The sequence below is a fragment of the Cnephaeus nilssonii genome (genome assembly GCF_951640355.1).
Source record: "Cnephaeus nilssonii genome assembly, chromosome: 4".
Classification (NCBI taxonomy): Eukaryota; Metazoa; Chordata; class Mammalia; order Chiroptera; family Vespertilionidae; genus Cnephaeus; species Cnephaeus nilssonii.
The window spans coordinates 66,826,522-66,853,382 of record NC_137075.1 but is presented as its reverse complement, the minus strand read 5'-3'; the positions used below and the strand labels follow the sequence as shown (position 1 = coordinate 66,853,382).

General features: G+C 38.4%; 1 protein-coding gene and 1 pseudogene across 4 annotated transcripts in view; both read right to left on the bottom strand.

The window, feature by feature from the left end:
- MAP2K5 (mitogen-activated protein kinase kinase 5) overlaps positions 1-26,861 on the bottom strand; it is a 269,269-nt gene that overhangs the window by 221,326 nt on the left and 21,082 nt on the right. For 2 of the 3 annotated variants that reach the window (XM_079768368.1, XM_079768369.1), the window contains exons 3-6: positions 21,457-21,524; positions 6,427-6,496; positions 2,254-2,294; positions 1,202-1,269 (exon numbers count right to left, since the gene is read on the bottom strand). In XM_079768368.1, coding sequence (XP_079624494.1) covers positions 1,202-1,269; positions 2,254-2,294; positions 6,427-6,496; positions 21,457-21,524 — 247 coding nt within the window. Of the gene's footprint in view, positions 1-1,201; positions 1,270-2,253; positions 2,295-6,426; positions 6,497-10,380; positions 10,439-21,456; positions 21,525-26,861 lie in introns of all 3 variants that reach the window. The other variant, XM_079768370.1, reaches the window with a different exon arrangement.
- On the bottom strand, positions 3,399-4,788 carry LOC307098734 (large ribosomal subunit protein eL34-like; annotated as a pseudogene). The gene has a single exon. The product of its transcript is annotated as a large ribosomal subunit protein eL34-like (transcript).

Genomic DNA, 26,861 nt, shown 5'->3' with positions numbered 1-26,861 from the left:
GTTGATAAAACAGCTGGCAGAGTTTGAGATAACTGACTCCAATTTTGAAAGAAGTTCTACTGTCGGTAAAATGCTATCAAACAGTATCACATGCTACAGAGAAATCATTTGTGAGAGGAAGATGTGGTAAAATTCACTGCTGTCTTATTTTAAGAAATTGCCACAGCCATCCCAACCTTCAGCATCCACCACTCTGACCAGTCAACAGCTGTTAGCATCAAGATAAGAACCACCACCAGTAAAAAGATTAGGACTTGCTGCGGGCTCAGATGATATTACCTTTTTGTAGCAATAAAGTATTTTTTAATTAAGGTATGTATATTTTTTAGCCATAATGCTACTATACACTTAATAGACTACAGTATAGTGTAAACATAACTTTTATATGCACCAGGAAACCAAAATATTCGTGTGAGTTGCTTCATTGTATTATTTCCTTTATTGTGGTGGTCTAGAATGGAACCCATAATATCTCTGAGGTATGTATGCACAACAATATGTTTTCTAGCTAAATAACTGAATGTACTAGTATAACAAAGATGACCTAGAATTCTATCAACTTAAGCAGGTCACTCCTTCTACCTGAGCACCGTGATAGTCTGGAAGTTCTCAAGCGTGTCAGAAAAACACTTGGAAAGGCTCAAGTCTCTAGTACCCATCACAGTGTGGGGCAATGTTAGCATGAGTTGATGAAAATTATCTTCCTTCCAAAATAGTTTCAATCTCCTGTGCAACCAAAGATACAAAAATGAACAACATGGCTGGTCAATTTAAATTTTACCACTTTATTCTTTCCTTGTCTCTTTCTGGTTAAGATGTTAATAGATAATGATACTTCTAAAAGATGGACAAGCAAGGGGGAAAAAAGCATTAAACAATTTATAAACCAGATCATCAAGGCATGAAATAGTCAAAGGCACTGAATTTTCTGTAAAATTTGGTAATTGAAGGAAAACCATTCCATAGACCAAAATTAACAGTTTAACATGTTGAATTTCATCTTTCCCTATGAGGTCCTTTCTCTTTGGTTAATATATGGCTAGCTAGGGTAACCTAACTGGTCAAATTTCTTCTATAAGACCAAAAAAATACAGATCTTTTTGGTTTTATAGAAAAGAGGTGATATCCCATGCACCTCTTCCTCACACCCAACTTTGTAGATAATCATGCTTATGGACATGCTTTACTCGCATGCTCTCACCTATTGCTTGGAAGTGCATCTGAGACTGCTGGGCTGCTGTGTTGAGAGGGTCCAGCCCGGGTATTCACCTGCAAGTAAAGAAAGAATCTTGATCAGTTTTACGTTCTGAGGATACAGTTCTAATTAACCTATAATTTGCCACAAATTTCTCATTTCACTATGAAGGTTAATTAGTTTGATGCTAGACAGACCCGTGGTTGGAGTCTATTTAGTATATAGGTTACAGAACTATACAAACTGTATATTACATAATACTCTATTACTGTCACTATTCAAATACTTAAACAGTGCTGAGAAAAAGAAGAGATAACTAGGAAAATTTTTTCAATTCATTGTCTAGAATTGAATTTAATTCTAGAGCAAAAATTCCATTTACTGTTTTGTTCTGTTTCATATACAAAAACCCAAGACCCATATGTTCAAAAAAGTACATTAAGAATACATCAGGGGTTAGTAGTGATCCTCAAGCTGTCATATTCTTCCAGCTCTAAAACTAAGCAGAACACTGTAGAATGTTCCATATTCACAAAAAATGAAGTCCAAGTAATGAATTACAAAATGTTTAAACCTAAAAGCTAAATTTTCCTTAAAATGTAAAGCCTTAAAACAGAAATCCAGAATTTGAAATGTACAGAACAATGAAAAGACATTAAATAGATACATGTTTCTAGCATAAATATGTCAAAAGAAGAGGGGGTATTCTGTGGGCACTATGCTTATGTGCTTTATTAATCACTGAAATGAAGTCTATATTTTCACTCAAATAAATCTTTGTGGAGAGCAATACCCAGGCTCATTCTGAAGAAACAGACCAACAAAACAATTCCAAATAATAAAATATATAGCAATAAAACCCTCGTATCCAAATATATACACATATTAAACAAATACTATGGATGACTCCCCCTCCACCTCCCATTTTAAAAAAGGAAAAAAAAAAAAGATTGCTTGTCAGAGCTTGAGAAAGTGCAGTTTTATTTGACATTTCAATAAGTGGAACACAGCATTACAAATCCATCTAACTTTACTGAAACAATTATTGAAATTCGTACCTTCAGGCCATGTATGTTCCGTTCCCCAGGAGGCTTGCAGGCTGAAACAGTAATTGACTAAATTGTAGAACACATCAGGGCCATTTACAAATTTGCTCAAAATGAATCGTTTAAAAAGAAATGAGGGTGACACCAAAATTAGCAGAGAGAAATGATTGAAAAGTGGCTCCCAAGACCCAAAGTGGGAATTATGAACCAGGATTTTTAACTTGCAGGAGTGAGTATTTATAAATGCAAAGAGCTTTCTGACACCACCTTATATAAATTCCAATTTCTGCTTAAAACATATAAAAATCAAGTTAACTGAGCTAAAATGATTATATTCCTTTCATAATTCAAATTTCTGCAATCTTTCCTCACTCTACTACATTGTGTATCTGCTATCACTTAAACTACTTAGAAAACAGCTAGTTTTGGGGGAGAGTGGGGAGTAGATGGGAGACAGAGGAGTAGAAGAAGGGTCTTTTAAAGCCAAAATGATTGTTAGAGATCCAAAGATGGAATGTACAAGTCTGCACAGCAATAAGCAATCAAATTTATTAAAATACAGAGATATCACTAATTTTACTATATTTCTTGCAAATCTTGACATATGCTAATATTTAAGTCTAAAGATAAAGCTGTGCCATGAAAAATAATATTAATTTCCTGACACCACACTGAGTTAGAGGTTAGTATTTTTCCAATTCAGCAAATGCTTCTTCATCAAATGTTAAAAATAGAAAAGCTTCCTGCCCGTGCTATAGGCTGCTTCCATCTGAAAACTACAGTGCCCTACATATTATATGTTAAGGGGCTGTCAATTTTGATAGATTGTTTGGGGAAGGATGAATTTGATTTTTTTTCTCCTCTCTCAGATGTACATGTATTTTTCCTTTTTCTGACAACAAGAAATACAGATGTTTAATAATAATAATAATATGAGTAATAATTACAAAGCACATCAGATTTAAATTTATATACTTCAAGTATATTCAAATTTATTGTTATTTTCCTAGAAAATATATCTAAACCTTAATAAAGAATTTTTATTTGTTTTTCCAAAATACATTAAAAGTAAGCCTCCACATCTTCTTTCCTTAAAATGGAAATTAAAATTTTGAACAAAACAACAGTCACACAGATTTGATGCTTGGTCCAATACTTCCTAAGACAACATTTCAGAGTATTTCCTCCGAAGTACCCAGTACATTCATAAGCTTTATTTAATAAGTGGCTAACTAAGCAAATAGAGACAGGCATCAACTCTTATCTTTTAACATCTGCCTCGTTCCTCAGTTTCAAACCTTTCTGACTGAAAATCTGATAACCCATGGACACAGACAATAGTGTGGTAGACCTGGGTGAAGGTGGGGGTAGGGTGGAGGGGGCAATATGGGAATAAAAGGGACATTTGTAATACTTTCAACAATAAAGATAAATTAGAAAACAAAACAAAAACCTAGTAACCCCATATTTCCTAAGTTGTAGAGTCAGAAGTTACTATAAAGCTAGTAAATTTTCATACTTATTAACATTTAACATATTTTTTTAACAACAGAGAGGACTTGTAGCCATGAGCTGGGAGTTACCATCCAAAGCAATTGTCCTACTTGGAATGAAGAGAACATCTGGTGCTAGAACAGATACTTTATCTCCCATCTTTCTCACTTATTCAGTCCAGAAATTCTTAACATGGGGCCTGCCCACAGAATCTAAGGTCTGAGGGTCTCTAACCAACTACATAGACCCAGTTAATATATCCAATATGTCTATATACTAATTGTACAAGTTTGTTTAATCTCATTCATCTATATGTGATGTACATAAGTAAGCAAAAAGCAAGACCACAAAAAACTAAAAAGAGTTGTACAATAGCATGCAAAAACAACCTACACAAACCCATGGGGGTAGAGTAACTAAGTCTCATATTTTTAAAAATTTAAATTTGGCATGGAAGGACTTTATTTAATAATTTATGGGAGCCTAATAAGTTCTGTGTTAGGAATATATGTGATACTCACATCTCATTTATTTTCTTCTTTTCAGTATCTTGTCCCTACCTCACTCTTCTCCACACTCTTACAAACCCCTCCAAACTTCCCCCATGCACACCACTAATATTTTAACTTATATGCCTTTCTGCTTTCTTTTCTTTTTTTTAGCCTTTTAATTACTTTTATTATTCAAAAAAGCTTCTTTAAAAAAAAATAGCTTTCTGACTCTGTGCTGTGCCTTCAGTACTTTCACAGCGATTTTCTGCTCCTCCATGAGGAAAGCACGCCCGATCCTGTCACAGACACATTAGCACACATGGATCCACCACGGGCTCTGCTGACATGTTTCACCGCTTTAGACAACCTCATTAGAACTTTAGGTCTCACAGCACAAACTCCACCCAGTTGGCCTGGGCACATGCCACATGCAGATTTGGGGGCTTTCCCGATTTCTTGGCATAAAGGTAAACAATTCTACCATTAGGAGTTCGAGGCAGTCTAGTTTTGTTACAGTCCGTATTGTAGGACAGCCTCGACGGTATGTCAAACGCTGGACCATTGTGCATGCCTGAAGTCACCGCCCCCGGGAGAGGAAAACTGCCCTTCTACTTTCAGCAAATTATATTATAAACAAAATTCTTATTCAAAGGGTACATTAACCACTATAAGCTGTGTGATTCTGAAATTACTAAACCTCCCTGAACTTCAATATTCTTACTTATACAATGAAAGCGATAATACCTAATAGGCAAAACTGTTGGGAGAATTATAAATAATAACACAGCAATATTAGTACCGGAACAGAGCAGATGTCTGAAAATGGTTGTTATTATCATGGGAGGGGGCACAATGGTATACAGAGTAACACTGACAGAACTGCTCGCAAAAGAAATAATATTCCTTGTACAGAAACAATGTTGAAACTTGACCAAGTTTTCCAGTCACTAAAAATATTAAAAAACAATCTGCATCCTTATTATTGGACTAAAATACAAAAATGGCAACATTTCTTTTCTTTCAGTTTTTAGTCCTCAAGTACAACAGAATTAGATTAATCATAATTCTTGTTTCAGACACACTGTCAATGGCCCAATTTTATTTACTTAGCTCTTTAATAAGTTATTATTGATAATTTACTAAGTACTCCCAATCCCACCTCCTACATTATTGCCAGAAGAGCAGCACGGCTCTTGAACCCAGCTCTTGTGGGCTGGCCGAGTCACCTGCCTTTGGAGATTTTATCAGTGCAAATAAGAGTCTACTAGTTAATTGAGCCATTCAAACTTCAGAGTGTTATAGGTAATGAAAGTTTAGAATGTTTAATTGGAAAACTCATACCATGATTATTTGTACAGTATCAGTTAACGAAGGTAAGTTTAACTTTTAATTATTTTAATTAAGTTATTTCTAGAAGAGTTACTTAGAGAATTTCCGATTCTGTTCGATCAGTTAGAAAACATGGATTCCAAGTGGGACAATGTATAATGGGTAAAAGACTTAATGGTTTATATAATTAAACTGCTCTTTTTCTCCATTATTCAAATTTTGAGGGAACGTTTATATACAGGTGAACAATCATATCTGATATAAGGCTAGTAATGACAAACCTAAAAGGGAAAAAAGCAAATTATTTGACCAAGTGATTCACCAAGACTTACCTTAATCAGCTTATATTTTTGGAGACTTAACAATTTCCATTTATGAGAACTTTCCCTTATTTAGAAAAATCCACCCTAAAAAAACAAGCTCCAAACATTCTACCAAAAATTCTCTCCTAAAGTCCTTGGTAAACCTTGGCTTCTGTTCTAGCTGAAAGCTTTCTCCACAACAGCAGCCTGGACTATCATCGTGAGTCACAATTTATAAATACCCAAAATTAAAGTCATTCATTTGCCTTGGTTTAGAAACCATGTGGACCTCCCAAGTGTTCTTTAAGCGAATGTAAATATGTACTTCAAAAACAAAAAAACAATCTAGTTAGTTTAATTTACTCTAGTAAATTAGATATTTTATCTGCCATAACTATAATATAGCCTGCAATCCCCACAATAATGAATACTTCTTTTGTGGTTTTTTTGTTTTTTCAAATTAAGAGCTAAACATCATGTTATGTGCATTTAAACCTTTGGAAAACATAACTGTTGATGAAACAGTTTACTGAAATAATCATTGTTGATTAGAATTTGTTCAACATTACCTCTCGGAAATATCTGCAGAGGCTCTATTAACTGTCCATTTACTTGCTGTTCCATTACTGTGGAATAATACTGCAAAGAGATTATAGAAAGAGATTAGTCAGTAATGTATGAATACTGGAACAGGCACTTATGGGTTGCTTAATTCATAGTACTTTTGTAAATTGCTGGTGTATATATATCAGCCTCGGGAATACTTTGTCCCCATTTGCACATTAAAATGACTATAGTGAATATTCAGGATTGAAAGCCCAGTATAGTGTTATCCTCCACACTGTCATTTTTCTTTAAAAGTAAAACTGTTGATTAAGACTTTAGGTTAGTATTTGATGTATAGAAGTATTTTGAAAATGAAATATATTAAAAATAACACAAAGCATTTTAGTGAAATGCTTTCTTATTCTTTTCCCCTGGATTTTGCAAAGCAAAATGAAGATGCCTCACATTTAGTTTGGATCTCTTTGCCAGTTAGTTAATCAAACATTATTTGTATTTGGGTATAAAATGCATAGATCATGAAAAACTAAGTAATAGAGACTGTAGAACAAGCAAACAAGATACGACTCACCCAAAGATGATAGGATAATTTGATAAAAAGGCAGCCCAGTTTCAAACAAACATACCTTTTACGCTTTAATCTTAAAAACACATTAGTATAGATCAAATTTCACTTTAAAATTCTGGGCACAAAAAAATAAAGTTTCAAGTGAAAAAGCTTTCACGCTCCTTCAAAAACAGATTCATTCAGTAGGTTATATTATAGTCTGATTCCCATTTTCCTTAATATGAGAGGCGATGAACTTATGTCCATCTAACTTGGAAACCACTTCTGTGCCCTTACTTCCTTAACACTGAACAACAAAGTGATGTTCTTGGTGGCAAAATATCAACAATGAAAACTTCTGATTTTGTGTTTTGAGAGATTATTTTTATATTAAAACACGTTATTTAACTACTACATTTTCAGAAAATTCTTCCTTGATTATTATTTGCTGACATTAAGTTTCTTTTGAGAAGATATAGATTTTTGTCTTCTTATTGCTTTTATGTACATTAAATTATTATAAGATCAAGTTTTTTTGTTTCCCTTAGAAATAAGGTAATTCTTTATTTCTACATCTTAAATTCTACATCATTTTGGAAATAAAGAAGTTAACAAGTCTAAGGCTCTTTGCCCTAAAAACAAAGTGAAGATGAATTTATGACAGATATGGACTGATATAAGTGTACCCTGCTCTCCAAGGGCTTTCAAACTGTAGAGGAAACTGATCCTCTCTTTCTATGTATGTAAAAACTTATATACATACAGCAAAAACATATACGATGTACTCTCCAGAATACATACTAAAGTGGATGTCTTTCAGGAGACTATATTCCTTAAAACCCTAGAAATATAGTGTCGCTATTACTCAAACAGTGATGACAAGTAAATGAAATATCAATCATGTAGGCTGTCAACCTTTTGGGACAGCAATAACTGTTAACAAGTAGTCTGGAAAAATTGTCCGAAAATGACTTGTCCTCAGCACACCAGTGTTTGAGGTTTCCTTGGAAAATTAAGATGCCAGTGGCTATTTGGAACATTGCTCAGGTATTCTTTTTAATGGGAAATTTGCCGGTTATTGATCCACAGCATGTACCCCCTTGCTTCTGGAAGGCTGCAAGCAACTTTCCAATCAGTGGCTGTCAAAAAAATTACTGCCTTTTTATACTGATACAAGACAACAGCAGTGGTGGTGTTCTCCTATAGTTAATGCTTTTCTTTAATTAACTGCTATGTACAATAGGTTAGTAATTTCACTTACTACTTCACCACAGTCCTAGAAATCAAAACAAATAAAATATCCTTATGCTTTATCTAACAAATTAATTATAGCGTTGTCTGAAACTGGTGCTTGGGGTCAAGACTGAAAACAACCTCAAATGTAAAGGGTCAGAACAGGTGCAATGCATTTTTTTCCTACCATAAAACCTTGCATGCATGAAATTGACCTGTTTTCCAACTTTATTTACCTCACAAAAGAAATTTTAAAAAATGATTTTCCTTTCATTTTAAACCTGTGCCAAATCAACTGGAAAGCTATATATATTTTTATAATCACTGTAAGACTTTTTTAGCAACCTATAAACATCTCTTTGGATTGTATGATTAACTCAGTCACAGTAATGATACTAAGTATGCCACTTGCCAGTTCCTCAAAGCAAGTAGAATTTGTTTTTTGTTTTCTACAATTCTTCCAAACTCAGGGAACATTTTCTCCTGCTGAAATACTGATTTTGATCTGTGTTTGTATTAACAGAGAATCTGTGTTCCACACAGCAAAGTAATTCACCATCAAGGATAAACTATAAAGGATGGTAATTAAACCCGTGGTGCAGGCCTACTCCAGGCAACTGGCCTCTGAGGAACAGGCCTGTTGAGGACAGGAGGCTGCCAACAAGGCACCAGGCCTAGGAGCTCAGGCTACTACTTACACAACATTCCCTAAGGGGCATGGATAAAACCTGGGCCACACACAGCATTTACTGGCACAGAGCAGGCTATGCTGCCTAGTGAAATAAGCAAGGAACTTGGAGAAGTAGAGGACTCAAACCCAGGAGTCTCAGTACTGGCCATTTCTGAGCACAGGATTAATGTGGACTTATATGAGGAAATAGAAGACAGCACTTAATAAGCTGCAAAGCAAATTATTTTTAGATCTTGATCCTCTCAGTGTTTTTATATATTCTCCCTTTAAAGGGATTCTTTCCAATTTTGTTCCAAATAGTGATAAAACATAAACAATGACAAAGATGACTTCTACTAGACAAAAATAAAATGAAAAAAACAACCAACCAACCACAGGCCTAAATCTTGTATGCCAAGATGCTTCACATGGGTCAGACAGAAAAATAACAGTAACCGTTATAACTTTAATGAAGTCATAATTTGAAGTTTATCTAAATAACTTCCTGAGATTAGTCTCTATAATTCTAACCTGGCTTTCACTGCTCCTAACACAAATCCCTGCACATAGTAGGGGCTTGATAATTACGTATTGCTCGAAATGGGGTCCAGTCTTGACTCTGCCAGTTACTAACTTGTAGTGGCCTCCAAGAAGTCATTTAACCTCAGTGAACCTTAGTTTCCTCCAAATTAGAGTAAAGAGATCTACTCTATGACACACGGTTACTGTAAAGCTCAATATTAAACTGCAGAATAGAATTAGTGAAGGCACTTTGTAAATTGTAATGCATTAATAGTAATTGAGAAATTAAAAAGTGAAACTTCTAATACTATAAAAATATTAAGCACAGCATTCTGAGTAGAAATGCTCCAGCATTTAAAAATACAGAAGCAATTTTGTATAAAAAGTATAAAACGTTGTGCTCAACCTGAATACATCAGCAGCAGTTACAAAATGTTTCCTGCTGGTATCCCTTGCAGAATCCGTTACATGCAGTAATTGCAGCAATAATCAATCAGCTAACTGAGTAAAAGATTAATCAGGTTTGTGATTGCTAATGGAATCTCCAGTACCAGACTCAGATTAGTTTCAGAGTCCCTTTGAGATGTTCTTCAAAATCCTTAAACAATTTTAATAAGGAAGTGACAAAGTTTAGCACAGTTATCCAAAAATCTAATTAATTTGAAACAGAGGGCCAGATTCAACAAGGGGATAGCAGGAACAATTTTTGGCTTTGTTTTGTTTGCAAGTTTATCAAACAATGTTCCTATTGGTTATAAACCTAATTCTAATTCTAAAAACACAATTCAATCAATAATTACAACAGTTTTTTCCTTCATGGAAATCTGCCTTATGAAAAACCTGAATTCCAAAACAGCAGTTTAATTTTACAAGACACAAGTTCTCTATTAAAAGAGAGAGAGAAGAGACAAAGAGAGAGCGATACACACACAGAGAAACGACTATCACTCACTGAATACCTACTGTGTTGGGCTCAGCATTACATACCTACATTTATTCATTTAATTTGTCACAGCCTTATCCTATTCTGTGAGGATCATCACCCCTGTATTTCACAGACAAAACAAAGGCTTTATCAGTGAATCAAGAAAAGTAATTCTTTCATTCTAGTTCATGCACTCAGAACAAGAAATGTATATTTACTATTTAAAAGCCAAAAGGTAAATTATCTGATATTTCTCATACACAAAACATTTAACTAGATAAAGCAGGCTACTGGGTGGGCTGCTGAGCCAGTGGAGAGCTTTGCTTCCTCATTCATACCCTGTACGGGTTAGGCCAGGTCACCTGATCTTTCAGAGGCTGGGGATACATGAGGCAGCAGGGTGCATTGCAGATTCCTGTGCTGACAAGGGGCCTTCCCTCCTTCAGTGACCCTCTCTGGCTTTCCTACCTCCCTAACCACTGTGCTCCGTTTCCTGTAAGTGTTTTTCCCCCCACCCATCCTTTAAATGCTGGAGTTCCCCATGGTTTTTCATCAACCTTCTCTTCTTATTTTATACTCTCCTTGAGTTAACTTCAGCCACTTCAAAGGTTTCAATTACCAGAGGAGTCATTGAGACTAATTAGGAGCTGATGAATCACAAATCTTTATTTCCAGCCCAGATTTCTCTCCTTAGATTCGGTACATAACCAATTGGTTGTCCACAGGCGCCTCAGATTCAACAGGTCCCTACCTCTCCCACCCCTCCCACATGCCTTAGACCTGTCTTCTGCCACCTGGGTTCACTATCTCAGTAAATGACATCACAGTGACCTCGTTTTCCAAGCCAGGCATCTGAAAGTAATCCAGAGCACCTAGCTTTCCTTCTTCCCCACACTCAATCAGCAGTCTTATTAACTCTGCATCTTGCCACCTCCCAAATCCCTCAAGCTGGGGCCTCCATGATCTGCCTACCTTCCTTCCCAACCTCATCTCATACCCTCCCTTCCTCCCCACCTCCCTGCCCATAAGACACTGAATCACGGGTAGCTCCTCCTGAGTGCACCAGGCATCCTTTCACCTGAGCCTTTACTCTTTTCTCTGCCCAAAACACCCTTCCCAGTCCCCTTGTCCTCTTAATCCACCTGGGCATCACCCTCTTCAGGAAGACTTCTCTGTCTCCAAAGACAGACCAGGTGCCCCTTTGTGCTTACAGAGCACTTAACACTTGAACTTTTTTTAAAAAAATATATTTTATTGACTTTTTACAGAGAGGAAAGGAGAGGGATAGAGAGCCAGAAACATCGATGAGAGAGAAACATCGACCAGCTGCCTCCTGCACACCCCCTACTGGGGATGTGCCCGAAACCAGGGTACATGCCCTTGACTGGAATCGAACCCAGGTCCCTTCAGTCCGCAGGCCGATGCTTTAGCCACTGAGCCAAACTGGTTAGGGCACACTTGAACTGTTTATCGCATTTACCCACTCTGCCGGGTGATGAGCTTTTCTTATCCTCCCACACTGAACACTATCTCCTTTTTTGTTAATCTCCCTGACTGGACAGTGAGTTCCTGAAGAAATCAATTGTATGTTCACTGCACCTCCACCATCTTGCATAACACTTGGCCAGATAGTTGCTATCCCATAAATATTTACTGTATGGAAAACTGGTTGTATGAATAAGTGGACAAATCAGTGAGTGAGTGATCTCAGGTCCCAGCTCTACATTTAGTAGCTGTGTAACCTTGAAAAATGCATGCAATTTGTGCCTCGGTAATCTCTGCTGTAAAAATGGGAAAAATACCTCCCTTGCTCACCCCATAAAGGTGTTAGGAAGAACCAAATCAAAGTAGCTGGTATATGGGAAACTTTCTTATAAAATACTTGAAAAAAAATCTTGAAAGAGGGCACAGTGCTATGAATCTCCCACTTCTGAGCACAGTACATAGAAGGAAATGTTTATAACAATAGGTGATACAGAAACTCCTAAACAAGATCACTGAAATTTTTAGACCAAGTACAGAAGAATTTAGCTAATTGGTTTACCAAGGCTGAGTCAGTGTCCCTTCCCGTTCCCTCAATTACCACAGTACTATAAATAGTAAAATAAGTAAAAGGGTACTATGAGGAGCAATGTCTGTTTCTCTTCTGGAAGTTCATCAAGGGCAGGGACCATGTCTTGTGTATTTTCTCTTAATGCAAAGGTATTAACCTGGGTCTATATGAGCCTCAGGAGATCCTTAAGTTGCTGAAATTATGTGAAATGTCACAGAATGTAAAATGAATTTTCTGGGAAAAGAAAAAACAACTTGGCAGATTTTCAAAAAGGCCTGTGTCTCCTAAACCCTAAATAGGTACTGCCATGCATTGCCTACTATGTGCCTTACACATAACTGGTGCTCCCCCCCCCCCCCAAATGTTTAAGGGAAGGAGGCAGAAAGGAACTAATACACACATGATAACTATCCTCATTGGTTGTACTTCTAACTTACTCAGTGGCAAGTCTTACATATAAAAAAGGTTTATTTATTATTCTATACATTTATAACAACAGTTTCCTAAATCTCTCCTTAGCATGTCTTCTAACAGATAATATAATTAGTGCAGTATTTCAACTTACAAGGAAGAGCATGCTATTTTTTCCCTAATGATAAAATTTTCAAATTCCTGTTTTGTCAATACTGTAAGCATACCCCATTATATGTAGCTCAGTCAGTAATTACAGCAATAATCAATAAACTAACCAGCTATTTGCAGTCCATAGTTAATTTATTGGTTTTCCCAGTGAAGAACCCAACAATCTTAACTCTGTCAAATGACTACAAATTCAATTACAACACTACTCAGAAGTGTCATCCATTATACCTTCTTTCAATTATTTTTTATACTTTACATTAAGAGACTTTCCCTCTGTGACACTGATCTCTTAGGAAGAACACAACTGCTCCAGTGTTAAAAAATAACATATGAAGCCGATCTATTGTGAATACTAAATTAATAGCTACAGACTTACCTGGCTTCAATTCCCCTTCCCACCCCACTCCCCCCCCACCCCACCCCCCGCCCACACACTCCTCACTCACCTCATTGCCCCTGCAGAGGTAACAACAATGTACAGATGTTCTTCCTTAAATGACTCTAGCCACATATGGTCAGGGATTAATTAGATGATGAGAAACAAAAGCACAATGAAAAGTCTTCCAGTGAAAGGTTGACAGAGAACAACTCTGGGGTCTATTTATAGGATAAAGTTATTGGATAGATGTGTTTATTAATGATTTGGAAGTGAAAAAGATAGTATGTTGGCCAACTTAATGATAAAACTTTGTTTTGGATAGTAAAACTGTTAGGGAGCTCCAGCTGGTCTTAAAAGAGCTTTGGGCAGCCAGTAGCAGATGAAATTCAACTTGGACAAGTTTAAGGTAATGTGAGTTTGCAGGGGAGTTTAAATTTGTATTCAGCAATGGTCCCAAATTTGTAGGATCCTCTCAGCTGAAGCTTTCAGAGTCGTCCCCACAGTTAGCCTGAGGCAGTGACTACACTAACCTTTAACCTATTTCCAGGCTGCAGCAATTCTGCTGTATTTCTAAAATAGAAGTTTAAATAGTAGCTTCAGGGAACCTGCCACTTAAATAAAACAGGACTATCAGGCCATGCAGACAGCAGGCCAAATGGGACATTCCCTTACAAATAGACTGCTGTATTTAGCCCATTTTGATAGTGCTTTCATCAAGATCCCATCTACTGTTCACCTGATATTAAAAAATAAATAAATCAAACAAGTCTTGGTGAGGTTGTGAAAAGGAAACCCTTGTGCACTGTCAGTGGGATTGTAAATTCGTGCAGCCATTATGGAAAACCGTATGGAGGGTCTTCAAAAAATTAAAAATAAAACTACCATACTACCCAGCAATTCCACTTTTGGGTATTTATCTGAAGAAAACAAAAATACTTAATTTGAAAGATATATGCATCCCTATGTTCATTACAGCATTATTTACAACTAGAGGCCCAGTGCATGATTTAATCATGCACCTGGTGCACCAGCGGGCTGTCCGCCGGTGCCCCAGGCCTTCCGAAAGCCTCCGGCGCTGCGGAGGCTTTCGAAAGGCCTTGCGCCGGAGCAGAGAGCCGGCCAGGTCCCCCGCTTTGGCCTTTGATCGCGGGGGACCTGTCCGGCTGGCTGTCCGCCGGCGACCCAGGCCTTCCGAAAGCCTCCGGCGCTGCGGAGGCTTTCGAAAGGCCTTGCGCCGGAGCAGACAGGCGGCCAGGTCCCCCGCTTTGGCCTTTGATCGCGGGGGACCTGTCCGGCTGGCTGTCCGCCGGCGACCCAGGCCTTCCGAAAGCCTCCGGCGCTGCGGAGGCTTTCGAAAGGCCTTGCGCCGGAGCAGAGAGCCGGCCAGGTCCCCCGCTTTGGCCTTTGATCGCGGGGGACCTGTCCGGCTGGCTGTCCGCCGGCGACCCAGGCCTTCCGAAAGCCTCCGGCGCTGCGGAGGCTTTCGAAAGGCCTTGCGCCGGAGCAGAGAGCCGGCCAGGTCCCCCGCTTTGGCCTTTGATCGCGGGGGACCTGTCCGGCTGGCTGTCCGCCGGCGACCCAGGCCTTCCGAAAGCCTCCGGCGCTGCGGAGGCTTTTGAAAGGCCTTGCGCCGGAGCAGACAGGCGGCCAGGTCCCCCGCTTTGGCCTTTGATCGCGGGGGACCTGTCCGGCTGTCCGCTGGTGCCCCAGGCCTTCTGAAAGCCTCCGGCAGCCATGGTACAGACGCTGAGCTCCCAGCGCCACTGGCGCCGCGAGCTCAGCGTCCTGCTGGCCCAATCAGCTACCCCGGCCACCCTGAGTCCCGCCCCCTGCGCCTCCTGCTGGCCCAATCGTGGGCGTAGTGGAGTGATGGTAATTTACATATTACCATTTTATTATGTAGGATAGCCAAGGTATGGAAGCAACGTAGGTGTCCATGAATAAATGAATGGATATATGTACAATAGAATATTACCTGGCCATAAAAAAGAATAAAATCTTGCCATTTGCAACAACATGGATGGACCTAGAGGGTATTACGCTAAGTGAAATAAGTCAGATTAAGACAAATACCATATGGTTTTACTTATTTGTGGAATATAAAAAGAAAAAGAACAAACAAAACATTTAGAAACAGACTCATAAATACGGAGAACAAACTGATGGTTACCAGAGGAGGAGGCTACTGAAATTGAAGACAGGATGAAGGGTTTATGAGGTACAAACTTCCAGTTATAAAATATATGTCACAGGATATAATGCATAACACAGGGAACATAGTCAATAATATAATAACTTAGTATAGTGACAGAGTTACTTTTCAGAGATATCTAGAAACGGCTCTTTCTTGTTTCCAGTAAAACTGGCCGTGAGAGCATAGAGGTTCATTAGGAGCTGCCAACAAGGGCCCAATACCAGGGTTATGGCCCACAGCAATCCTAGTGCTAGAAGTCCATCATTTCCCCTGAAGAGAAGCTCTTCGCCAGAGGCTCCAAGGGGCCAATTGCTGTAAGACATGGCTCTGCCCCTTCTGGCTAGCTGTTGCAAAATAGGACCCTAGAGGAATCAACCTACGGGCTACCCTGAGTCCTCTACAGAGATGGAGCTGAACTGGGAGCATGGCCGCATTAATGACAAAATATAGGTCCCACCCAGGCTGTGGCCTACTTATGCTCATTTTTTTCCTTTGCCACCACGAGCTGCATAATAAACCCCTTGTTTTAATGTAAATTTGAGTATGCTTCTGCTTCTTACCAGCACAGGTACCCCAAGATATTTCACAACAGGACTAAATAAGGGGCTGCTACATTTTTATCACTATTTCAAGGTCATCCAAATGTCCCAGGCAAAAAAGAAGAGGAAGTTAAAATAATCTGCCCCTAAAAAAAAAAAAAAAAAGCTTTATTCATTGAATGAGAAAACTTTACTTACAGTTTAGAGCATGTTATTATTTGAAGAAAAAAATGGAGTAATTCCCAGAACAATTTATTTATTTCATTCAGTTTCTCACTCTTTTCATCATTTTTCCACCCTACCAGGAGAATATACTGCATTACCAGTTTGTTTGGATGAATTACATTGAATTAGGGGACTAACTGCTCATTGAAGACTGAGCTGATTTTCTATGCACAAAGTAAGTTCAAAGTAGGACCTACTCAATATGGGGAATATTTAAAAGCACCATGTGAAAAATGAGCTTTCAGTCTCTTTGCTCTTTGAAGGAAACTTTCTAATAGCAAAGGCCGAGGCTGTAAAATGTTCATCTCCTAACAGCAAGAAAATCTGAGGTAAAACAGCCTTAAAGGTAAGAAGAAAACCCAGAGTATTTTTATATTTAATAATATTAATAATATTACCTCAATAGATGCCAAAACAAAAACATCACTTAAGACTGGGAGTGAAAGAATTGGGAGCCAAAGGCCTGGATCTGTGTCCAGACCAGGCGTCCTCAAACTACGGCCCGCGGGCCACATGCGGGTCTTTTTGCCATTTTGTTTTTTTACTTCAAAATAAGATATGTGCAGTGTGCATAGGAATTTGTTCATAGTTTTTTTTAAACTATAGTCTGGCCCTTCAACTGTGTGAGGGACAGTGAACTGGCCCTCTGTTTAAAAAGTTTGAGGACCCCTGGTCCAGACCTTCCCATTCATACCAAAATGACCTTCAATTGAATCTGATCTCATTGGGCCTGTTTCCTTCTCTGTAAAATGAAACAAATGGATAAGACCTCTAAGCCTCCCTTCCAACTCTACTTGAGTAACTGTATAATTTTAGAGGCAATCTCCAAGTTGTGCATATTAGGTAGGCTAAAGCTAATCACATCCAATTTACAAAGTGCTATAGAGGTCAAGAAGTAGTTTCCCTCATGGTACCACGTCTAACTATGGTCAAGTGTTCCACAGGGAATACTTACACTTTACTAAAAACACAGGGGCTCAGCCTTAATGGGAGGCTTTACAGTTAAACTCATCCCATTCTTTTTTGGCAATGCGGGGAAAATGGTATAAAAAGAGAGAATGGGCAAAATGAAGAAAATTATTCTTGTTACTACTGTGCTGCACTCATACAAGCGCCTCAGTATCTAGAGAACCAAGTGCAATAAATCATTTAGTAGACATAGGATTTAGCAGAAACAAATATGAACCCACTTACAAAAGTAAAATATACTACTGAGTTTCTTAATGAAAGGTCACCCAAAAGTAGAGGTTAACATGAAAATAACCCCTTCCTATAGCTGGTCTCAGTGATAGACAAAGCTTATGAGGAATCAATAAACAAGGCCCAGCATTGTTGTTTGATGCTGTAGGGAAATGAAGCCAGCACTACGAGGCAACAAATACAAAAAATGGAAGAAGAAAATCAGCATACTATATTCAATCTTTCTAGAAAATGAGAGGGAAAACAAAAAAAAAAAATGTAAACTACATTAAGGGAATATTTAACAGGGTCCTTTAAGTAATTAGCAATGATCAGGTATTCAGTTTTCAAAATATGTAGGTTGGGTGTATTTTTTTCCTAATAAAGCATTTCAAATTCTAATTAAAAAAATACTTTATGGAGGAATTAAAAAGATACAATAGTGTCAGAGAAAAAGCCATGATCCCAGAAGTGGAATATTCTAACAACATAACTTACAAGAAACTACGCTATAAAAACAGATTGTTGATTAACACAAACTCATAACAAAACACAGAGAGCTATCACAATGGTGCTGTAATAACACTTGGCTGCTGAATTCTCTCAATACATTAAATATCTCCTTGGAGACCAAATTACTTTAAATTTTCTTAAAAGACAATTTATTATAGCTTTGTTTTCTTCTCATTATCTCTTAAAAATATATCCAATGAAGAAAAGAATGCAACTTCTAAATAACTTACATAAAATGGTACTAATGTGTGGCAACACTTTGGTTTAATATATTGGTTATTACTTAAACAGCACTCAACAATCTATTGTTATGACAAATCCTTACCACAATGCGATATTCCATGTGTCACATGTATCAAAATCCACTGTATGTCACTATTATGGCATACATAAAATTAACAGCCTAAGGCTGCTAACAATTTAAATAATTGATAAGTTTTCAATTAAAAAGGCAACATTTTCAGATCTAATAGAAAAATCTATTTAAATTACTGATTAAAAAAACAACAACACACCCAACAACTTATGCTTCTGTTGGCCCAAAGCCAGAAAATGCTTGTATCCAATTAAAAAAAAAAAAAAAAAAAAAAAAAAAGCAATTCTGCAAGTTACAACTTAGACATTGCAAAAATTTTTAAAAATTTTAGGCAGATATTCAGGCTGTTTATTCATTTAACCTTTGTAATCAATAGGAACGAATAATTAAAGGATTTGTGGTAAAAGTGTTTCTATTTTTGCTTTGCTTATATTAAAGAAATACCAAAGGGCTGGGGATCAAACCTGCAACCCTCTGGTGTGGGATGACACTCTAACCTAACTCAACCATACCAGCTAGGCCTCTTAAGTTTTTGTTAAGTGAATTAGTGAGAAAATATGGACCTAATTGGCCTGACCACAATCTGTAAGCCACTACCAATTCATAAAAAAAGTTTTCAATATCCACAGCAAATTAATATAAAGAATAATGTAGTGAGTTTTTACATTAAAACTAAATTTACTCACTTTAATGATCATCTTTACTTTTGAGATTATGTACTGCTTAATGTTTTAATCTTTAAATAACTCTCACTCTATTAATAAAATAATGGTTAACAGTAGATACTTTTATTAGTTTATGTATTAAGGTTTGGTTTTATTGGCAAAATTAAACATTACCATGCCTATGTCTGTCTTCCAACCTAAAAATGAAAGATTGATTAGTTTATGAAACCTAAATATTTGGGGATCAATGAGCTAGTTGATTTCTTTTCAGACTAAAAAGTGGCTCTCAAAAAGTCTCAGGAACTTTTAAGTTTAAAAAGAATTACATAACTAATATTATCCTACAAAACTAAGCACTGTATTTGAGAAAATAAGCAGAAATCATATGGAATATATACTCAGATAGCTCAACTAAGTTATTATATAAAAACAAATCACTCAGATTTTAATAGTGGTTATAACATAGAAAGATCCCAATATTAATGTGCAAGGAGGTGAACAGGAGAGAAACAGTGTAAAACATTAAAGGATCATGAGCTTTGGTATAAGAGAAAAATAACTTAAAATTTTTATTTATTTATTTATTGATTTGAGAGAGAGAGAAGGAGAGAGAAATATCGATTTGTTGTTCCACTTATTTACGCATTCATTGGTTGATTCTTGTATGTGCCCTGACCCAGGATTGAACTTGCAACCTTGGCATATTGGAACAACACTCAACCAACTGAGCTACCTGGCTAAGAGAAGAAACGGAACTTAAATTCCATATTTACATTCATACTAGCTCTAAGACCTTCAGCATGTTTGTTAATCAGGGCTTCCTCATCTAAAATACAGAAATGACAATATCTACCTCACAGAGTGATTAAAACCAATGAAAATGAAATACCATAAGCATCTAGAATATAGATGAGGCACCAAAAAACCTAGAAATTATTATGATGATGATCACATGCAGTAACATTCTTAAAAGGCACCGTTTGTCAGATCTTCCCAAAAGTACATTATTGAAAACACACCTTTTTATACGGATATGTCAGAGACATAATGAAAGTATACTGTTGTCAGTAACATACTCTGCAATAGATGCATGTGAAAAAACTAGAACCAACCTATGTGTGTGTGCTTTCTAAAAATAAGCATGTCACATTCCCCGGAGAGTTAGAAATCTATCAATACTAGCGCTAGACCTTTCAGCAGACCATCCTACTCTACCTTTCAAGGTGCTGATGAGCCCTGCTCTAAATTCTCAAAGCACAAGGACTCTCAAGTAAGTTAATGGGAAGTCAATGGGAAATTGACTTTTCCTACTCTGTGCAGCTCTGAATGCAACGCTCTGTTAATCATGCCATTCTTCTTGTTCTCTTTCCTCCTACCCTAAATTAAAACTATTGGCAGAAACCCACACAGATATTTTACAGTTTTCATTACAGTGAAACAATACCTTGGGTTGAAGATGAAGTCTATCAAAAACCTACAACCTAACTCTTAGCTAAGGTTAGAGTCTCACTATCATTTCCACCATAATACCACTTTGCATTTGTATAGAACTTTTAGTTTTCAAAGGGTTTTCACGGCTATTCCCCTATTTGATCATTACAATGACCCTGTGCCGTAGAAAGGACATGTATTATTATCCACAACTGACAGATGAGGCAACTATAGCACAGAAAGGTTAAGTGATTTGCCTAAGGCCAGGAAACCAGAAAAGAGCTGGGTCTCCAGGCTTCCAGTCCAATGTTCTTTCCACCAGACCATTAGAGATTTTGTAAACACAGACAAACTCAGATAAAATAAAATAAAACAAATAAGAGGAAATTTGTTTTTTATCATAGTTGAATTTTTGAAGCTCAGTATTAAAGTTTTAGAAATGTAGTCTTTTCTCTTGTTGATCTACTTCAGTTCTGTGACAAACATTAATGCAAATTTTCACTGAAATCCAAAACACAAAAGAAAAGTCATTTCAGGATATATTCAAATCACTTTGATTCAGTAAGTAACCCCATAGTAGTTCATCTTGGGATGGGTATAAGGGGGTGGATAAAATAATGGAGAGCATATCTTTAAATTGTGTATCCATATTAAGCCTGCAGCTACATTATAACTACAGTGTGTTTGGAAGGGTGAAAGAGATCGCCAGTTGAAAGTAGATTTTGAAAAATTTTTTAGAGCCCAGGGGTTCATTTTTAATGAGCCGTTACTTTAAGTACTGCATAAAAAATACAGGAAATTGATAGTCCATTTAGTCTGCACCATACCTAATGCAAAAGTCATTAAGATGCATTATTCTTAATGTTCATGATATGATCAGTAAGTGTTTTTTGGAAAGAATGCCCTTAACTTTCACATAAGGAAATCTTTGAAAACCTTATATACTACATAGAAAAATGTTATGGCAATTGTGATTTACTTTTATACCTTCATTCTGCCAAGAAACAGCATCCTCAATCACAGTAATATATTTAAGATAGTCCTCATTTGTAATATACTTACATATGACAGCATTGCCTTCATTTCTTCATCACTTCTCACTGTAATTCGATCACCATCTTCATCTTCATCTGTTTAAAAAGCAACATAATGCAAGTGATAAGATTTGCATTTTTTATGTACAAAAACCACATCAGCTGGAAACATAATACAATTTGTTTTTACAAACTGATATCCAAATCCTCAAAACCCTACTTTGGGGGATGTTGAGGTTTGTTGTTTTGCTTTGTTTTTGTTCAGAATACAACCAGAATCTCAATAAAGAACTAAAAATTAAGGGACAGCTAAAAATTAAAATATTACTCATGCCATTCATGACATGTATTTAGGAGTATGACTAAAACAGGTTTGGTTTGTAGAACTTTAAAAACTGAAGACAGGGAGGCATCGATCGGACTATCGGGCCTCAGAGGGAGGATAGGGGAGGGTGGGGGGAGGGGGGAGAGATCAACCAAAGGTCTTGTGTGCATGCATATGAGCCTAACCAATGCTTAAGTTCAACAGAGGGTTGGGGCATCCATGGGGAGGGGTGTGGGATGGGAATGGGGGGATGAGGACAAATATGTGACACCTTAATCAATAAAGAAATATAAAAAAAAAAAAAAAAACTGAAGACAGGCCAGTTGTATTCTACTGTCAGTAATTTTTTCTTCCCCACACAGCACCCTATCCCTCTATTCCTTCATTCTTTCTCTTTTCTAGGCAACCCACCATGTCACATTAGCATAATAAAAGTGACTAACATTTACTGATCATCATTATACACAAGGCACTAAGTGCTTCATATGCAGTAAGTACCTCCTGAAGAACTTCACAATGGTCCTATAATGTAGATAGTGTGACTTTATTATTATTACTAGAGGCCCAGTGCACGAATTCGTGCATGGGTAGGTCCTCAGCCTGCTCAGTGATCGAGGCCTATTGAGGGGGGAGGGGGGGCTGGCAAGCTGGGGGGAGGGGCTGCAGGAGGTTGGCTGCTGGCCCCACCCCCAAACAGGGCCCCATTGTGGCCAGGTCAGCCCCGGGGCGGGGAGAGGGGAGGCTTCAGGAGGTTGGCTAGCCCCATCCCCGATGGGGGAAGGTGATCAGGGTTGGGGCTGGCTGAAGAAAGGGGCCACAGGCAGTTTGCCAGCCAGCCATGCCCCCAATCAGGGTTGGGGGGGTGCAACAGGGGGCCGGGCCGGCTGGGGGGAGAGTCCACGGGAGGTTTGCCACCAGCCCCACCCCTGATCGGGGCCCCATCGGGGCCAGGTCAGCCAGGGGGAAGCCGCAGGAGGTCAGCTGGCCCTGCCCTTGATGGGGGGACTGATTGGGGGTGGGGCCAACCAGGGGGAGGGGCAGCGGGAGGTTGGCCGGCTGGCCCCACCCCTGATCGGGCCAGTTGGCCGGCCGCAGTGGGTGTCATAGTGACTGGTCATTCCGGTCATTCTGGTTGTTCCGGCATTCCAGTCATGGGCTTTTTATATATACTAGAGGCCCAGTGCACAAAATTCATGCACGGGGGGGGGGGGGGGTTTGTCCCTCAGCCCAGCCTGTACCCTCTCCAATCTAGGACCCCTCAGGGAATGTCCGACTGCCGGTTTAGGCCTGATCCCGGGGATTGGGCCTAAACTGGCAGTCAAACATCCCTCTCACAATCTGGGACCGCTGGCTCCTAACTGCCCCCCTCCTGCCAACCTGATCACCCCTAACCGCCTCTGCCTGCTGGCCTGGTTGCCCCCAACTGCCCCCTCCTTCCAGTCTGGTTGCACCCAACTGCCCCCCCCCCTGCCAGCCTGGTTGCCCCCAACTGCCCCCCTCTGGTTGCCCCAAACTGCCCTCCCTGCCAGTCATCTTGTGGCGGCCATCTTAGGATGACGTGAGGGCGTCGCGCGAGGGCCACCTAGGCTTTTGTTAGTATAGATAGATTCCTTTTTACCGAGGAAAAACTGGGAGCCTAGTGTAAGGTAAACTTGCAAAGCAACTTTAATATTCTCTCCATATCCTATTCTATCTAGTAGCTCTCTTTCTCTTTCTGTACATTCATTTGTACTGGGAACTCTGACCATAGTAAGTGTCAAACAGCAATTCATGGTACTTTGAAATAGTCTTGAAACTAGAGGATAATAAGGCTTTACAAGATACATAACCAGAATGTATTCATTTGACTAAGTATTATCAAAGTAGACACATCCAGAAACAATGTACTTATTTCAACTATGCTTCCCTTATTCAAAGTAGCTTTGAAGTAACTCTTCACAAACTGCTTTAAGAACTAGAAGATAGCCCTAGCTGGTTTGGCTCAGCGGATAGAGTGTCGGCCTGCGGACTGAAGGGTCCCAGGTTTGATTCCGGCCAAAGGCATATGCCTAGGTTGCAGGCTCCATCCCCAGTAGAGAGTGTGCAGGAGGCAGCCAATCAATGATTCTCTCTCATCATTGATGTTTCTTTCCTCTCTCTCCCTCTCCCTTCCTCTCTGAAATCAATAAAAATATATTTTTTTAAAAAAAGAACTAGAAGATAGACCACGTGAAAATATCAGATCTCACTTTAACCCAAACAAAATTGTCCACCTGATCATTCTCCTACACTACCTGCCAAGAAGAACTCAGAATGACTTTTGGCTATTTCTAAATATTTAGTTAGCTTCTTCATCTTTCTAAAGATAAACATCTGTCAACAGGAGAACAGCCTATGTGGTAGACTCTAACTGTACAGTTGAAAGAAAAATACCCAAAATATTTTTAGCAACAGCAGCATTGTTGGAAAAAGTGCACAGCTTCCCAGGGGACAACTTAGAAGGGGCTACTCTCTCTCATTTGGATGTCTCAGCTCTGGTGTGCTTATTAAACAATCAGTGGTGTTATTTATTTATTTTCGTCACTCTTGGGTATCTAATTTGCTGATTTGATCCCAGGCCTGGCTTTAAAACAAAAATGTAAAATGGCTTTCATGTGTATAATATACAACATTATATTCCTTTATACTATATCTGTTTTTCCCCTTTGCTTACATCACATACTCTGGGGATTCTTACTGAAAAGACAGTATGAGTTCAGTTCAGCACAAGGCTCTTCGCCTACCAGCCCTCCTTTTTGTCCAGCTGCAATTCTAAAGATATTCCCCTGTTCACTGACCAGGCTCTGGGAACCCTACAAGGGAGCCTGTGTTGTCTCCCAATTAGCCGATTGCAGAGCAAAATGCTACTTCCTTTTCCTTTTTGGTAGCCAATAGCAATCTGACATCATGATGGAAACTAGCACTTGAGCCAGCCCCACTCAATGATCAAGCCCACAGCTCTTGCTGGGGTTTTCTCCCAAAGCATTTGTTCCTGGATCCTGGTTCACCCCAAACAGTTCCCCAACTCGATGTAAATCAGTATCATCCAGTCATACTAAATATCTATATAGGTAGAAACTGCCTAAAGTCACTATTGGCATTATGCTATCAAGAGTTGCCTGTTTTCAGTATAAAAGACACACAATGGTGACTTTCAGTGACAAAGGTGGCACATTCCTAGATGTTACATATATAAAGGATATATAGGAATCTAACACTTTCCTTCTTTCTTTTGCTTTTTAAATTATAGAATCTATAAAACCAAAGCCATTCTAATTTTGGAAACAAAAAAGTTTCTACATAGGTTCAAGAAACTACTATTTTCAAGGTTAAGTCAAAAAGTTTTCTTACAGCCCTAACCGGTTTGGCTCAGTGGATAGAGCGTCGGCCTGCAGACTCAAGGGTCCCGGGTTCGATTCCGGTCAAGGGCATGTACTTTGGTTGTGGGCACATCCCCAGTAGGGAGTGTGCAAGAGGCAGCTGGTCAATGTTTCTCTCTCATCGATTTTTCTAACTCTCTATCCCTCTCCCTTCCTCTCTGTAAAAAATCAATAAAATATATTATTTAAAAAAAAGTTTTCTAAAAAAAAAAAAAAAAAGTTTTCTTACAAATGCAGGAAACAAAGGGGAAAAACAGATATAGTATAAGGGAATATAATGTTGCATATTATACCAATGAAAGCACTTCACATTTTTGTTTTAAAGCCAAGTCAAATTCTCTGTTTGGATGTGTGCTAAAATGATTTTTAAAAAAACACAAACAGATTTGTTTTGATAAAGTCCTGAACTTGGTAGTATTTTCAATCTGAACAAAGTAGCTTTTTGTAAACCTCATTTCTACACCAGAGCCAGCTACAGAGATGGTGGTTACAAAGGGACTGCTTATATTCAAATTTCAATATGTACATGGGATGGAAGTGCTTGGAGTTCAGTAAAACAGTCGGACATCCCCCGAGGGCTCCCAGACTATGAGAGGGTGCAGGCCGGGCTGAGGGACGTCCCCTCCCAGTGCATGATTTTCATGCACCGGGCCTCTAGTCTTTTTATAATTTGTAAAGAGAGGACAAGGATTCCAGAAAAATCATTTATATCACATCTCTCTAAATCAGGAATGACAACAACAAGCTCCCCACACCAAGCTTGAATCTTTAAGGCAAAAGATCCTGGAATTCTAGAATTCTATGAAACATCTTAGGGATTAATTCAACAAAAAACAGTGAGGGGAGTCAGCCACCAGAATAATTTATTATCTAGCAAGTCCATAAAAAGCAGTTATGAAACACTAAAAAGGTATTTTGCTTTAATTTGGACAGAAAACTGAAGCTAAATGGCCAGAATAGCCCACCTAGTGGTAAAGTATTTAGAGCTGTCCCATAAGTGGTCTGACTCCAAGAGAAAGAGTTCTGAGAAGCTGAAAGAGGCACTCTATCTAATCAAGTCTGAGGATGAAATCAGGCTTACATGACACAGTGATTAATAGTTTTTATGGATTAATAAAAAAGCCCCATTTTATGTATGTATTGGTTTTCTTTACAAATTGCCCTTTAAGGGGACTGATTCACTCTAATAATTGTGATTAGTAGTTTTAATGAAGATTCCTAGTTTTGTCAAAGAGGAGACTGAGTTGGAAAAGTAATCACACTTATGAAAAGACTGATAATTATAGCCAAAATGCAAAAATCCAGGTAACCTAACCCTCGAGGGCAGCCCAAGAGCAAACCATTGGCTTTGATGTTTAAAGTGAGAATATACTTCTCTCTAAAGACAAAGAATTCCAAAGAAGACATACAATAGGTACATGAAAAGATGCTTAACCTCACTAATCATCAGAGAAATGCAAATCAAAACCAAAATGAGCCCAGTTGGTTTAGCTCAGTTGGTTAAGTGTCATCCCATGCACCAAGAGGTTGCTGATTCAATTACTGGTCAGGGGCACATGCCCGGGTTTCGGGCTTGATCCTGGGGATGTGCAGGAGGCAGTTGATCTATGTTTATCTCTCATCAATGTTTCTATCTCTCTCTCCCTCTCCCTTCCTCTCTCTCATAAAATCAATAAAAACATATTTAGAAACAAAACAAAACACAATGAG